The sequence below is a fragment of the Corapipo altera genome, unplaced genomic scaffold (genome assembly GCF_003945725.1).
Source record: "Corapipo altera isolate COAL_440 unplaced genomic scaffold, ASM394572v1 53, whole genome shotgun sequence".
In the NCBI taxonomy this organism is placed as follows: domain Eukaryota; kingdom Metazoa; phylum Chordata; class Aves; order Passeriformes; family Pipridae; genus Corapipo; species Corapipo altera.
Window position 1 is genome coordinate 10,430,378 of NW_020884900.1, and position 16,788 is coordinate 10,447,165.

Here is a 16,788-nt window from a genome sequence, read left to right on the forward strand (position 1 = left end):
ATCTTTTGCATCATATTGCTACATTGTCTTCTTGTCTGTGCCTTATGCTTAGAAACTTCATGTCTTGTTGATCCTGGCCATGTGACGTACGAGGTTTTTTTTTTTTAGAAATACATAGTTTTTTCTCTTGAAATATGCTTAATGTGCTTTAGAAACAATCGGAAAAAGTCTCAGCATATTTCACTGCGTATGACCTGGTTGGACTTTCTGAAAGAGACAAAGGAAGAGGTAGATGGCTTTTCCAAGAGCCCGAGGCACTTCTCCCAAAGAATGGATGCTAGTCCAGGTGTCATGGCCAAATGCCTTTTCTGCCTCACATGGACTGCTGCTGGACTCTTGGTATCAGCTCTGTTTCCCCAGAGGTGCCGCACTGCGGTGGTGGGTGGGGTGGTCACCATATGGCTGGAGTACACCTGTCTGCCCCTTATCTGATTTCATATGCTCTGGAGCCTCATGAATGCAACTACTACTTATTTTATGCTCTGTTATCAAAATTACTTTAAAGTTGTCTGAATATTTTGTGGCCATTAGAGGATTAGCCAAGTAAATCAAGCCTTAAAGCCTGCACCTGCTGTCAACATCATTTTTGTCTTTGTAGCCACTGAAGACTTTTTTTAGACATATGCTTAATTTATTTATATTTTTCCTCACCTTTGTCTCTTTCCTACCAATTGACATGGAGTACATGGGTCATATTGCAGTATTCAACAGGGTCAGGTAATAATCAATAACAGCCACATCAAATAATATCCTACTGGTTTTTCCCAACTAGTAAATTTTTCTTTTCCATTCAAATCTCAAGAGAAATTTGGTCCTGGAGCCCCAGTAACTTTAGTTACTGGAGCAGCTTTCATTTTTCAGGATTAGTCACATTTAAAAGTTACTGCTGCTAAATCCATTTCCTGTAGAGCTCTTAATTACTGCTATACCAGAAGTTGGCACTCTGTGTCCTGGTGGGAGATGCCCATCCAGCATACTTGGACCGTAATACCAGTTGCACGCAAGCTTGTAGCAGAATACCTGCATCCAAGTTTTTCCCCATGCTAATGTTAGCTATAGAAGAGTTTGGGTGCTTTTCCTCAGAAGAGGGTTGAAAACCTACTTATTATTTTAACGTGTTGATTTTTTTTTTTGATCTCTAGATGAGACCTGCTAGAGCCAAGTTTGACTTTAAAGCACAAACGCTAAAGTGAGTACAGCTTGCTATGACTGCCTTGAGTGTTATTCCTCTGCTTTTTCCTCTAGGATGCAGCATTTATGAAGTGTCATGCAACTGGATTCATGTTTTGGAAGTGTCTTCCCAGCAGCATAAAGCAAAGGTGTCCATAGTAAGGCAGGGAAAAGTAATATGAATGTTGCAGATCGTAGCTTCTGAAGGACCTTAAGGAAAATGTCTTATTTCTCAGTGCATCTCTGTCCCACATGTTTTTTAGGGCAAACCCACATTCTTTACTGGAACAAGTGAGTGCTCCTCTGAGGGTAGGTGGAGCCACAGAAGTGCAGCATTCACTTCACTGTGCCAAGCATAGCCCAAAGGCAGAAGGGACTTAAAAAGATGTCTAACTTTAAGTTTATAAGTGGACCCTTGACTCAGGATTTCCCTGATTCAGGACCTGTAAGTCTGCAGAGTGGTCACTGCTCTCCTGGCCTCTGTGGGTACATAGCGGGTGTTTGTGGTGTCTTTGTTGTACCTCCAAGCCCTGTTATGGTCCTTTGGGTGAATCACACAGCACTACTTGTTCTTTTTGGGAAACACTGCTTTGAAGAGAAAGCCTGGAAGGCCTTTTTATCTGCATAGGGCTGGAGAAGCTCTCATTTTAATATTGCTAGGAGGGAAGAAAGAAGAACAGAATTCAGTGAAGGACCTGTTGTTTTTCTTCTCAGGTGCTAATGTCCTGGGAATATTTTTGTTATATGTTCTATAGGTGATGATTTGTAATGATTTACATAGCATTTCCCCAGCACTTCTAATAAAACTGAGGCAGATGTAAGGTGTAACTGTTGTGTCCCTTGAGCAGAACATACCAGGGTACCAAACAAAAGTAAAGGAGAGCTTGTGAAAAACGTCTTAGGAAAGGCTGTGTTGTTTGTTTTCTTCTGGGGATCCAAGTAGTAGGTTTATGAGTCTAGTACAGGCTGCCCATAGTAGATGTTCTTCAAGCTGCAGACATTCCTAAATTTAGCACTGAAGACTGTAGATTAAAATTCCAATTGTTAGCCCAGTTGAGGTCAGTGGTTGCGCAACCACAGGCTGACCAGAAATGTAATCATTGCAGGATCAACATTGGCATGTGAGGAGGTTAATCTAATCAACAAACTAGCTCACATTAAAATCATGTGTCACTGTGGAAGGCACTTGTGACATGACTGTTTCAAAACTGTAATTGAGGGCTGTTCATCGTATCCAACATGGAAAGCAGCCAGTGTCATCTTTGGCTTAAGCTTGACCTCATTGCTGCTGTAGAGTGTGTGGTTAATAGGGCCCTCATAGGCCAGCTTTTTTTGACAGAGTGCTCAAAGAGCAAGAGAGTCTCTGCACATCACAGTGGAAACAGAGTAATTCTCAACATTTAGCTTTCATTTGGGTTGGAGCACACTGTGTATCAACAGGCTGATGCAGACCTTGGTACCTAGGGATTGCTGGACAGAAAAGGCACACATCTGTTCTCCTCCAGTTAAGTTCTGATGGAGTGTTTGTGTTGTTAACAGGGAACTTCCTCTGCAAAAAGGAGATATTGTTTACATTTACAAGCAAATTGACCAGAACTGGTTTGAAGGTGAACACCATGGCAGAGTTGGCATCTTCCCACGATCATACATAGAGGTAGCTGCTTTCCTTGCAGGTGTTCTCTTTGTCCACTCCCTTTCTGCCACTGACCAGTTTATGGGCTTTTCGTATGAGACTTACCTGATTCTGTTTGTTCATTCTAGCTCCTTCCACCAGCTGAGAAAGCTCAGCCCAAAAAGCCATTACCATTGCAAGTATTGGAATACGGAGATGCTATTGCTAAATTCAACTTTAATGGGGATACCCAAGTGGAAATGTCCTTCAGAAAGGTATGACTTTTGTTGTCCTGATGAATTGAATTCAGACATGATGATGTTTTTAATACTAGTAACTTATAATGTCCAAATGAAAGCTCCAGTAAGATGAACTCTGTATTCAGGAAGGATTCCTTCTCATCATCCATGTTTTTACTCTACAGTCATTATTTAGTGCATTGTAGTTATTGTTGCAAGTAGACTGAATCAAGAAGTGCCAGTTGCTTCCTTAGGGCTACCTGAGAAGATACTTTGAGCACAATGCTGAAAGCCTGACTCTGCAAGGCAAGTTAGATACTTGGTGACATGCCTCTCCAGTCTGATGGTATTCAGTGGAGATGCACACAGTCCACGATAATGGTGATTTAGAAAAGAAGGAAACTGAATTCACCTTCCTTCATACTACAAACCAAATCATTGAGCAAGCGAAGTTCTGTGGTATTGAAGTGACTGGCTAGACCTGACTGCAGAGTGAAGTGATGGGAAAGGATTGTGTAATGGCTGTTCAGAACAAAGTCAGCCATATTTAGATTAAGTAGCAGTATTTCTACATCTCAACCAACCTTCTGTTTTGATGCTCAGATTAGATCTTTTCTGTCTGCTCTTTTAATTATACATGAAACTGGGACTTGCAGTTTATATTAAGAATCTGGAAGTCACTTCATTTGTCAGCAAAACAGGAGAGAGCATAGAGAGCATAGGTTAAACTGCAGACCTGTGCATACTTTCTGTACACCTCATACCCCTGAGAGGCTTGTGGGCAGCCTAAAACTGCTGTTTTCCATTTTTTAACTGGCTTTAGCAAGTAGGGTCTTGAAAATGTGAGCATAACTTAGTCTGCAGACAGCCCAAGTCAACACCAGAAGATCTGCATTTTTTCCTTCTCTCAACTGAAAAATATCATTCCTACCCAGAGTTTAGGGTTGGGATCACATAACTGGAAATAGGGGAAGCTGACTATTATTAGGTCAGCTGCAGCAAGATTAAAAATGTCATCTGCTTTGGAATGATGAAATTTGTTAAAATCAGAACTACATTGCTATTCCTTCTCGTAGGGCGAAAGGATCACATTGATTCGACGAGTGGATGAGAACTGGTATGAAGGAAGAATCTCTGGCACCAGTCGCCAGGGCATCTTCCCTGTCACTTACGTGGAAGTGCTCAAAAGGCCGGTGGTCAAGAATGCCGTTGACTATCCTGACCCACCAATGTCCCTCTCCCCCAGCCGCAGCATCACAGCTTCACCACAGGTATTTGGAGTGAGTGCAGCCAGTTTCAGCACCTTACAGAACAGAGGGATTTTGCCATTGCTGTGCAAGAAGCAATAGCTGAAAAAAAGCTGTAGCTAAGACTAGTATTTTGTGCCATAAAAGCCATGTGGTCCCTGCAGTATGCTGCAACTGCAGGAAAAGGTCGTGTTTCATTACCAGAAGGGTTGATGAGTGGATCATTTGGGGACTTGGAGACCCAGCTTTTTACCTCTGATCTGTAGCTTCAATCCAGTCCAGGCTGAAAGTGCTGCAGTTCACAGCCATGGGATTAAATTTCACTGCCAGAGATGGAATGAATTGGTGATCCAGTCTCTCCTGAGTGTGCATTTACACTTTACAGACCTTCACTGTGATAAGTGAATTTCATATTATGATTATTAAAAGGGTGTCACAGACTACTATGGTCATTATGTTGATCCCAGACAGCTTGAATTAAGCTGTATACTTGCCCCTATCTGTTCCAGCTCGTGACCAAGATTTTGGGAGACAGGATCAGGAGGGGAGCCTGTATTGTTTGAAGTGAATGCTAAATGAACTCAGGTTTTGAGAGCAGGTCAGTCTGGCATTTGCCATGAATATTAGATTCACTATAAATCACACTATAATTCAAAGCAAAAATCAAAATGGCAGCAGGTATGGGGATCCCAGAATGTTTACTGTAGAAAATTTATCAGGGAGGCACTGAGTCTCTAAATCCCTTTGTTTTGCTCCCATCCTGCAAATACTTAAGTTAGAAGGTCAGTATGCGTACCTGGGTCGTGGCCATGAGGTTCTGGTGCATCCCCCTCTCACCCGTGGGACCAAAGCAAGGTCATTCTGAGGTTAAGACTGTAAGGAACATTAAGTGCAGAACTGGGACTGGGAGGAAAGGATATACAATACAAGATGGATGGGGAAAAAAATGCCATGACTCATGCCTGTTGTCTGGATCTTCCTGAAAAGGAGTGGCTTTAGTCTTAGCCACTGTATAAAGAGGAAAAACTCGTTGCTTGTTTGGAATTGCCTGTGAAAGTGGACCTTGGCTGAGCTTTTCTGTTTGAGCTTGGCAGTCTCTCCATAGCTGTGGCCTATCTGCCACAAGCTCTCTGCAAGCTTCTGATGGAAGGGATCATATCCACCTTTTTTTGGTTTCCTTTGCTATTCTTTTGATTCCTCCCCTAGTAAATCAGTTCTCTCCCTGCTTTTTTGCCTGACTTGGCAGAGGACTGAGAACTACTCTGACCAGTGCTAATGTAGCTGTTCTCACTGATGTCACTGGTGGTATGAGCTAAGGGCAAGACTTGTATATGTTCTGTCCTTATTTTAATCACCTAAAGAGCAAATAGCCACAGGTGGCTTTTGTGATCCCTTTCTTCTGCACAGCTTCCGCAATATAAGTTTCTCGAGGAGAAGGCATTGCTCATACTAGAGCTGGATGAAGTCAAAATTCACTGCAACAGTGAATTCTGGCTGGGTCTGCAGTGTGAGTTATGGGCCCCCAGCTGTTGCTGCCAGGCCAGACAAATGCTGCGTTCTGCCATCATGGATGGTGGCTTCAACTGCTCCCTGAGGAACTTAGGGCATATGGTATGAAGTCAGAGGTCTTCCACATGATGTTTTGTGTCTGGGATCCTTGCAAAGTCTGGAGAGGGGTATTAGGAGCATAGATACAGACTGGACCCTGTGGTTGGGATAGCTGTGAACAGCATGTTCTCCAACAGGATGCACCATAGCAAACTTATGCACGTGGTCACAGATCTGCTTCTCTCTACACTCGCTCTCTCTCCTTTTACTTGTGCTCAGTTTTGTATTTCCTTTATTATTTTTTTGTTCATTTCTTTCTTTTTCTCTCCTGCTTTTGTCTCTTTCAAGTCTCCCAACTCTGAGCTGCTCCATACACCAACTCCTCCGCCTTTGCCTTTCGCGCGCCGCGCCCTATCTCCAGAGGTGCAGGCGGTCACCTCTGAGTGGATTGCTCTGACCGTGGGAGTGTCTCCCAGCACCACTCCTGCCATAACTCCTCCACTGCCTCCTCCGCCTGAAGCTTCCCTCTCTCACACTGACTATCTCTCGCCTTCTGCTGCAGCCAGCCCTTCCCCCACAGTCAGCCTCCACCATTCTCATCTCTCTGGCTCCTCGACTCCCAGGTCCATTAAATCCCCATTGCCCTCTTACTCATCTAGACCTCAGTCCTCTGCCCACAGTTTCTCTCAGGCCACTCCACAAAGCGAAGAAAAGTTTGTTGACTCCCCTCCTCCCAGCGTGACCTACTCTAGTTCCTCTCGCTGGGCAGTGGAGAGCCCCGAAAGCATCCTGGCAGAGCAGCGGGACACCACTGGCAGCCAAGCCTGGTTCCAAAAGACTAGAGAGGGCAGCAGCAACCCCGAGCAGAGCGCTCATGCTGTTCCCAAGATCTCTGTTGAGCGCTGCCTGAAACCATCCCAACTAGACATGCGTGCGAGCCCAGAAAAGAGACCTGTGGGTTCCTCTGAGGACAACCAGTTGTGTCAGGAGCTAATGGCTATTGTTCAGGGAGGTAAAACAGAGAAAAAAGATGTGAGGAAAAGTGATCTGGGAAAGTTTCAAAGCGGGGAAAAGAAGGTACTTCTCCTGCATGTGTGTGTGCTGCTCTGAACTGCTGATTTTTATTTAACTGGCGTGTTGAGGTTTGTGCTGCTCTGCTGGCCAGGCAGAGCCAGTGGCTGCCACATGTCATTTTGATGATCCTAAGGCTGTCTTCCAGGGGTCACCAGTGGCATTCACTTGATGGCAGATCAAAAAGTTTTACAAGAGGGCTCAAGAGCAGTGTAGTGCAAATTATTTTAGAACGGATAATAACGCAGGACTGACACAATCAGTCACATCTAATGAAGTGATTGTCCCAGACAGTGGCTATTACCAAATGTGTCAGATCAAAGTATGACACAGGCCTCATGCCCGCATACCTCACCGTGTAGAATACAGACAATTCCTTGCAATTCAGAGATTTTCCAGTGTGCAGTTGATCATCTTTGGTTATAGAATTTGTTTGTTCCTTCTAAATCCAAGGGCTGAAAAACCTTGTAAACATCAGCCTGGCTCCTAGAATCACAAAAGCTGTCCCCTTTTGGTCCTGCAGCCTATGATTTAGTGAACCTTAGTCTGGGATGTGCCTGACTAAGGGAGTCTTGATTGTTATCTCTGCATTGAGTGGAATTTATTACCTTTGCATTTCTAAAATAATGTGAAAGGCTGTAGCCACAATTCCCACAAATTGGAATTAGACCTAGTGATACTTTTGCTTAGGAGTTTTTAGTTATATAGCTGTATGTTACAGTGAGAGGATACATGTGAAACTCTCCATAGCTTCTACAACCTATCTTCTGCCCTCAGTCTTGGTATAGGAGATATCCTCTCCTTGCAGCTCTCATTTGACTTGGGGTCCATTGTGGGCTACAGCCAGCCCAAGTACATTACAGCACCCCTATGAGTGGAACTTTGGAGAGCTCAAAACCATAGAATTATAAATACTGTCTTGGATGGACTGCAAAAGCCTCCATGACATACCCCATCTAGACAACATTAAATAATGAGAAACTAGGGTTTCCAAGATGACATGTTTCACACTGGGAAATCTTATGACAAATAATTTGATTTCTGCTTGAATCATAACCAGAAGTGTACTGAGAGCTGTGTAAGACTGTACTGTTTACCATCTAGATATGTTTTAGTAGCATTTTTTACAGACATAACCTGCATGTTTAAAACAGAATGAGGTGGTCAGCTCAGACAAACCAACTGGAAGCTGCACTTGCCCTTGCATGGAGTAACTGTTGCTGTGTGTGCTTCAAATTTACTGGATAGTAGATGCTCTTATCACTAGCAGTGATTGTGATAAGAGAGTGTGTGCCAAGCTGACCAAATTTTCTTTTCTTCAAAAGACTGCAGACTCAAAAGTATTCTCTTCATCTGCTTCTCTTACTTCCTCTACCCTCTCTTCCTCTACTGTCACAACACAGCCACCTCCCAGACTTACACGCAGAGTCAATAAGCCACAGGTAATCATCTTTGCTGATTACTGTTCCATTAATTAGAGTTGTTTCCGTGCCATGCCATTGTTTTGTCATATGCTTATTTAGCTGTTCATTGATTCCACAGGTGAGATAATTTTCCTCTAATTTAGAATTTTTATTTAAAAAAAAAAAAAAAATTACTTCCAGACTGTGAAGAAGAGCAGATATGGGCAAAATCTTCAGCTGGTGCAAATCCACATAGCTCAAGTCCAGGTTTCTGTCCATTTGTACCAGCCGAGGATCTGCTTTTCTGTTCCTCCAAAAGATTAACTCGGAGCTTACTTAGTTCTGACCTTGAGTTCCTACATCTTGGTTGCATTATAAGGCAGTGCTGGTGGCCTCCTTAGCAGGAAAGACATAGCATGAGATACTTTGGTTCAAGTATTGTTTAACCACCTGAGATCAGGATTCAGGATTTGAGCATCTCAGAGCTGTGGATAAGGCATACACAACTTGGTATCCACAATGTCAGGGTCCTGTTCGGGTCTTCCCAGGTAGGATTCAGAGGTTCTGAGCTCTATTGCTGAGAGCTACAAATGTTTTTAAAGAGGGATGCAGTAGGGTCTGTGCAGCATAGCTCAGCCTCAGCACTGTGTGGCTGGGGTGTCCAGGGACTGGGAATGAGTGGTGCTCGCAGCTGCTGGTGCCTCATCAGTCTTTCCAGGCAGCTTCCACAAGATGGCAATATTTGAAACAGAAAGCTCACAGCAAAAACTGGACTGTTTGTAGTGATGGGTATTGGGGAAGCAATCTTTGGCTTGATCAGTGAACCAAGCAGGCTGCTAATGTAGGATAAGTGTGGGAAGCAGTTGCCAATGTTCCTTATTTTCTTGATCAGTGTATGAGAGATACAGCTTTAAGCCTGACATTTTCCTGTTACCTTTACTGATTTTCCTCCAGTTGTGAACTTGCACAACTTTTTACTGAACAACCACCTCCTGCTTCCCTTTGTTTCAATATCTGCATCAAATAGGATACCTGTTCTGCTTCATGTTAAAAATCCACATAAGTTTCCTGTGTTGGCCTTTCTCCTGACCTCTGATCTGCTTGGTGCTGCGGGTGTTCACACTGGGTGTATGTGATCTGAAAGAGCTGCATTTAGAGAAAGATGTTTCTCCCAAGGGATGGCTAGCGCTAGCACACAGTTCTATTTTGGGTGTTGCACCTGGTTGTAATAGGACCCTGTGGCCTTTTTCTGGAGTCAATGTCAAGTCAATATTTATATTTTATATGCCTTGACAATCAGAGCATTGTTAGTGTCAAGTTAAAACTGTATGTGACATTACCCAGTAGTTTTGACCTCCTTTCCAGCTCTGGATCTACAGTTGTTTAGGGAGCAGGAGTGGTATTTATATGTGCAAATGACTTCTTATTATCTGTGTGACCCATACAGAGGCTGATGGCTTCAGCAGAACTTCAGGTAGTACCCTGGAGGCTTTTCAAAAATCTGTACCTCTTGATTGATTTTAATTGAATGAGAAAAGCACTTAGCAGACATGGAAATGAGCCATTGCATTTGAGTTTTGTTTCCATTACTGTCCATCCCTGGTGTTTGCGGTACTTTATGATTTTGAATTTTAGTTTTCTCTCTCATTATAGAGAGCCTCTCCAGTTATAAAATTCTGACTGAGGATTATTTGCAAGTTTAAGACCCCTTTTGATACAGGACTGGTGTTAGGACTGTGTTCTTGCCTGTTCTGTTAAGTAAAAATGTAAATTGCAATGGCTCTTTGAGCTACTCTGAAGTTTCCTTTTGTTTGCTTTTAGTTGAAACTAAAAGGAAAAAGGAACCACCCCACAGCATGTGAAATATATTCCAAGTATAACTTACAGATAATTTATTTCAATATTCTAGAAAAACATGATATTAAGGAATAATGTAATCTGTCAGATCAGTTTATTTCAGGGGACCCACAAGAATTTTCTAGTTTGATTCCTGTTTTACTCTGAGGTCCTATTAGCACACTGTGACAGTCAGCAATGGTGCTAGCACAGTGTGATCAGTGCAACAGCTTCAGCCCTGGGGCTGGACTGTGGCTGTGGAGTGGGGAAGGCAAGAGTGACTGGCCAAAGGTCCCTGTATCACCTGGCAGCATGAGGGTTGTTAGTGGGGACCTCTCTGCTCCTTTGCACTTGTACAGAACCACTCAGGCAGAGTGTTGAGTAATTTCACCTGGTTTTGGCCAGTAGAGAGGACAGCATATGAGGCATATGTTCAGACCCCCATGTTCCCCAGTACAGACCAACTACCCTTCCTTAGCATGTTCATTACTTTGCACCATATCCAAAGTAAACTTTTATCCCCCCTCCAGTGGTTTTCTGTTACTCCACAGATTCAGCACAGCGGTGTTTCTGCTGAGTGCTTACTGTCCAAGGCAGAGCTGCCCAGCCTGCAGCAGGCGTTGGTACCTGCTTTCATGGGAAATGTATTTTTCTGCTGTAGACACAGCCTTCAGCTTCTGATCCAGGGGCTGGGGAGTCTTTCCACTGACTGGCAGCCTTCAGGTCAGGCTGCTCCACTCTGCAGCCTTTTCAGTGTCCTTTGTGAGAGCTCTTCAGCCAGCTTTCCATTTGCTTTCACCAAAGCTGGGGCTTGGTGTGTGCAGAGGTTTTTCTTTTTTCTTTTGCCTGGACTGGAGAGGCCTCCTTGCTCATGGTTCTCCGTTCATGTGTGGGAGTATCACTGCTGATGTTTGCCCTTCTCTGAGGGGATAACAATTTTTCTGTCTGTCTTGTCTATTCGTCAGTCTGTTCTGTTTAACTTTTTCTTTGGTCATGTAGTCCTTTAACTTCCACCTGAAATGGATGAAAGAAGACATGTAAATGAGACCTGCAATGGATGCTACTTGATGCTGTTTGACCTGTCTAGGAGCAGGGAGAGCAGTGTTGAGTAGCTCCAGCATCTTTCTTCCTAATATTTAAAACCTACCGTAGAGCTTTTCTAGGGTCTTAATGTAGAACCTTTTTCTGGTAGTTTTACAAACTTGTGGTGCTCTTTAGACCCATCCTCAAACACTATATGAGGTGGAAACAGTGGCCAGCTGTGTTTTAGGACTGACTGTACTGCACCTTTGTATACATAGTCTGTAGACATGGAGACAGGGAACCTTAAGCACTCACTTAAGTTTATTCACTTAGTCTTTACAAAGAGTAAGTGTGGCTGAGGGGTAGGAGTTGAGGTGTCCTCATGGGTTGTGAATACTTGCTCACTTTTAGGGCCCTCTGTTTAGCTCCAGCAGTAGCAGGGCTGGCTCACTCTTTTTGGGGAACCTCTGTGTTTTATACTGTGGAGCTGTGCCCCACACTTGCTGATTCCTCAGCCACCTATGACACAAGGAGCCACCAATGTAGGTAGTATATAGGCTTTCTGAAACTGTGTTTGAAGAGCATTTCGACCTATAACGCTTTTTTTCTCCCTTTAATCTGTTATCTCCCTGTAAGAATAGTGTAGGGTTTGGTTGGTTGATTAAAAAAAAAAACCAAAAGCTATCTAGATCATGTTATCAAGGTCACTTGTTTAAAGCAGTGGGGTGGTACGTTTACAGCCTAAAATTGTAGTGTTTGATCTGTGGTTTTTCATCCTGTTTGGCTCATACTGCATAGTTGCTGACTGTAGGGTGTTTCATCACCTCACTGCAGGGCTTTGCTGTAGCCCTGGGAGTTAGTGCTTTGGTAGGAGCTGCCTGGATCTCTGGAGCAGAGACCAGAGGGATCCGCTTAGTCATGTGTCTTGTCAGGAACTGGAAGCTGCTAGGAGGGCAGGGGACTGCTTGGCCTTTGCTCCTGCCCAGCTGCCTCATAGAAGTCCCTATGAGGATCCTGCCAGGAAAGGGAAAGTGGCCAGAGTTCTGTTGCTGGTAGGCTGCACCTCCTGGTAATACACATACAAGCTTGCACCATGGAGCATTCAGAGGTAGTGTCAATTTTTTAGCTTTCAAATAACTAATTTATATCATAGTTATTAATGCTTACAGGAGGAAAAGTGGGTCAGGAAGGTCTCAAGTAATCAATGGGAAATGGACCGTGTGGTCTTAGAAGCTTGTGGAGCAATTCCAGCAGTCAATTTATTAGTATGGAGCCAAGAGGCACTTTCTTGAATAAAAGGAAAAAAAAAAATCATTCTTACAGCTGCCTCAGCCTGGAATTTGATTTCCCCAGCTACTTAACCACCTGAGTTAGCTCTGATCTCATCATATTTGATGCACTTTATCCGGTTAGTCTGTTCAATATTAACTTTAAATTTCTAATTTTTCCATTTGCCTTTCAGGGCTGATGATAGGCAGGCAGAAAGGACTTCTAGAAATCCTGTGACAATTTCAGGCTCCAGTAAATGCTTTGAAAGCAAATTGCACTGCAGTTAGTCCATGCAAGTTACATGTAATTTTCTTTCTATAGAAATATACATGGTAACAGAGCACTGCTTCTTAGGGCAGTGATCCCAGATTCCAGCCCCAGACAGTAGAGCTGACAACAAAGAAGTTGCTGTGGGGCTACATTGGCCTAGAATGGGTCACAGTCGTTGAGAAAAGAGACAGTTTGCTTTAATACAACAATGGGCACATCTCCAGGGGTCCAAGATATGGTTCAGAGGAGCTTTGAGAACAGGAATTAGACAGGGATGAGCTCATCACCCTGCACTTCTCCAAACTCTTTGAGCATGCTTGTGCTGAAGGTATCACAGACCTCTTTATCTTCTGCTTCTGCTCTGTCTCGGTATGCCATGAGAAAGCAAGCCTTTTACTGAAGGGCACTGTTGAAGTGAATAAAGAGGTGGACAGAAAGCATAACAATTTAGGCCTTTGACATTTAGTTTGAAAATTGTGTTGAATGATCACAGAGGATGGCCATGCTCTCTTTCTTGTCCAGTCCACTTTACCAAGTAGCACTGCAGGCAGTACACTAGTTCAGACATCCCATTTGCTCACGGCATGCCCCTTGCTTTCGGTAGGTGTATGAATATGCAAAAAGCATGCAAAACCAGGCTGTGGATACCTGTGTGACTTTTTCAGTGATGTTCCCCTTCCTCATAAAACCTCTGGCCTCAAACACCCTGATTTTCCTTGCTGTGCCGTCGGACACACACAGGTCTCTGTGAAGAGTTGTGACTGGGGAGAAAGGCAGGGCAGAGTCTAGCAGTTTCAGTGGTGGTGGTGTTTGGAGATGGATTTTCCAATCAGGTCCTCCTCTGCCTGTTGTGGGAATTAACAGAACATTTCAGATCCTTGCTTGGTACAGGCTGAAGTGATTTTGATGGGGCTAAATGGCATTCTGAGGACCTGAGCTGTTTTTTTTTAAGAAGAAAGTGAGTTGCTGTTCTCTTCCGCGTCAAAGTCATTGCAGACTTTTCTAAAAACAGCAGCAGATTTTTCTCAGCATGCTTTTGGCCTTTCAGTTTTGATGCTCTCAAGAATGTGTTCCTGTCCTTTTTCTTTTTCCCCTACAGGAATGCAGTATGACACTATGTACCATTTCTGGCTGTAGCAGTGTCTATAACATTCCACTCTGATTCCCTGCTCTAAGCTTCTGTTTTGCTGTCATCTTTCTCTTTGCAGCATTTTGTGTGCTGCAGTGCAGTTGTGTTACTGTAGCCTCAATGTCTCTTGAGTAAATGAAGGACCTTGCTGTCTAAGAAGTGTGGTGTTGGGGTGGGGAGGGGAAGAGTTGTTCATTTTCTTTTGTCTGCACTCCACTGACTTTTTTTTTTAATTCTGACCAATGTAACATCTGCTAAAATGTCTTCCTTATCATTTGCTTGGTGATCACACAGCCTTCTCACCATTCATTGAGAGCTGGACCAGATCTCACAGAGTCTGAAAAGAGCTATGTGGTAAGGCCCCTGTTTAACTCAGATGTGTAGTCCTAGACACTCTTCACCCAGACAGTAACACCTCAGTAGAGATAAAATGCCAGCACTATTTTTAGTTGCAAAGTAGGTACATCTTTATCTATCTGCATCTGTCGTTTTGTTTGCAACAGAAAAAAGGAATTTAACAATTAGAAAAATTGTCATAGTCAATGAGAAGTTGGGCTAATTGTGCTGCCAGACCCTGAGTATAAGTTAAATGAAGCCAAATGCATGAATGGAGTAGCCCACCTCACCTTGCATTCTGAACTGACTTCATAGCATTTGTAATGGTGCCACTGCATAACTAATTGCAACCTCTTATGCTGCTGCTTTTAAAAATATATGCATATGTATTTGTTACAAATCTTTAAACTAAATGCCAAATTCTTCTGTATCTTGCCTGTTTTTCCATGCTTACACCTGGATCCCTTCTGCACTCCACTACCTGGATATTTACGTGGATCTACAACTCTTTTTTTTTTTTTTTTTTTTTTACTGGACTTATGTGCTGCAACTGGAATGTCCCATCTCTTCTTGTCTATATTTTCCCCTCCCTTCCCCCTGTTGACTGTCCTTTGGGTGTTCTTGGATGTCAATGCTGCCTACCACGCAGGAAGCTGTTTGCAATGAGATCATAAACATTGCAGAAAAGTCTGTTCATTACTGCAGTACTATTTCTCAGCCTCTTGACTCTCGCCACAAGGTGACCTCTAATGACCATAAACCATCTCTCATCATTTCTCAGCAACCTCAAGCACAGCAGCAAGGAGCCAGCCCTGAGCGAAGTCAAACACCACGAGACATGTAAGTCCTTTTGGTTCCAGTCTCTTCCAAGGGCCTTGTTTCTGACTGATGGTGAAGACAGGGAGGTATGGGAGTTTTCAGTGTTTCAGGAGTTAAATTAAAATTATGCAGAAATGTCAGCTTTGCTTTAAAGAACAAAAATAGCCACATACCATCATAATGGATAGTTTCAAACTGTGACCTTTATGTCTGTATAGCACTTGAAACAATGACCTCATGATCCAGGACTGGGTCTCTATTACTGTGTCTTTGTATCTTGAAACTGGAGACAAATTAATATCCACTGGCTACACCTGACTCATTGGTGTGGCTCAATGTGTTCGCTGCTGTTCTTGGCTCCTCGCAGTACAGTGAGCTGTCCCAACACTGATGCCACTTGGTGCATTGTTGGCCAATTTCGCAGGTGAACTGGTGGCTGAGAGACCAAGGCTGAGATTTTCAAAGCTGTCCAGTAGAGCTGCCACTGAGCTTGGTGGGGCCTTCTGCTGATGACAGTAGCCTGCACTGTGTCCTGGGGACTGACACTCCTTGGCAGTTGGCTCATGAAAGGAGCCTTTACCTTCCCTTTATGCAGAACAGAAAGTCTCACATTAGCTCCATTTTCACTTCCTACAGGCAGGGGACCAAAGCCTTCCCAGATTTGCCCACTTGTTTGTTTCCACTCCATAAGGCTCCTCTCTAATAAATATAGAGTTCCTCTGGAGCAAGTGGTGTCTCAGGGCAGGATTCAACCTTGGGCTTTGTTTGCACCATACCTCCTCAGGCATGATTTATCCAGCAAACTTAGTGTTGTAGAGTAGGCAGTATCTTTTTCTAAAGTCCTTTTCTCCATCATTACTCACAGCCCTTCCTATGTGTCTGGGCAAGGGAACAGATGTCTCATTTAGGCAGGAATGAGTGTATCCAGGTTTTGGTTGCATTCAATAGGGTGTCTGCACTCACAGAGTCTCTAGGTGCTACATGTTAGGAAGACTCTGGTTGTTTCAGTCTGTGCAAACAACTACATGGCAAAGAGGAAACAGAAGCTCTCCACGTATCCCACACAGTGCAGGCATGACAGTTTTTACAACTGTGGCCCTTTGGCAACAGCCAGCTCTATGCAGTTGGCTTCCAGCTCTCAAGAGGAAAACACAGGTCCAGACTGCATTGAACAACATATAGTAGGAATCAGGGGAAGGGAAACGTCTCCTCCTGATGGGGTGTCAGAGAAATCCAGTTGCTAACATGTAGTATCTTTCTGGTTTTAGAGTTAGCTATCAAGCCCTCTACAGCTATACTCCTCAGAATGACGATGAGCTGGAACTGAGGGATGGTGACATTGTCGATGTCATGGAGAAATGTGATGACGGCTGGTTTGTGGGTGAGTGTGATACTTGCCTGTCAGCAGAGCTTTTTGGGATGAGCAATTTTGCAGAATGTCTGGAAGTTGCTTTCATTTGTGGGGTCAAAATGGTGAAAAAATCAACTCAAACTTTTCCACAGTTTCTGATCTTTTCCCACCAAGAACATGAAAGTTAAGGTGCAGGGTGGTGGACCTTTGTTTTCCTTGCTAGGTCTCTAGTTGTCCCTTTTTTATCTTCTTAGTATCTCCATTCCCCTCTTCCTCCTGATCCTTCTTGCTCACACGGGTGGCAGAGCAACAGAGGGAACCAAGGAAAACTGGATTTCTGTAGCATTTCCAAAGTTGAGGAGCCACGTCAAGTTACAGAAAGTGGCAAGTAGGGGATGAAGGGAACACATGGGTAGGAGTTGCAGTCCCTGAAAATACAGACTCAACTGTATGTTTAGCAAAATC

General features: G+C 43.7%; 1 protein-coding gene across 9 annotated transcripts in view; it reads left to right on the forward strand.

The window, feature by feature from the left end:
• SORBS1 (sorbin and SH3 domain containing 1) overlaps positions 1–16,788 on the forward strand; it is a 78,016-nt gene that overhangs the window by 58,752 nt on the left and 2,476 nt on the right. For 7 of the 9 annotated variants that reach the window (XM_027649601.1, XM_027649596.1, XM_027649598.1 and 4 more), the window contains 6 exons: positions 1,143–1,189; positions 2,710–2,824; positions 2,932–3,057; positions 4,098–4,292; positions 14,935–14,993; positions 16,241–16,353. In XM_027649601.1, coding sequence (XP_027505402.1) covers positions 1,143–1,189; positions 2,710–2,824; positions 2,932–3,057; positions 4,098–4,292; positions 14,935–14,993; positions 16,241–16,353 — 655 coding nt within the window. Of the gene's footprint in view, positions 1–1,142; positions 1,190–2,709; positions 2,825–2,931; positions 3,058–4,097; positions 4,293–6,164; positions 6,894–8,212; positions 8,330–14,111; positions 14,172–14,802; positions 14,994–16,240; positions 16,354–16,788 lie in introns of all 9 variants that reach the window. The other 2 variants (XM_027649594.1, XM_027649595.1) reach the window with 1 other exon arrangement.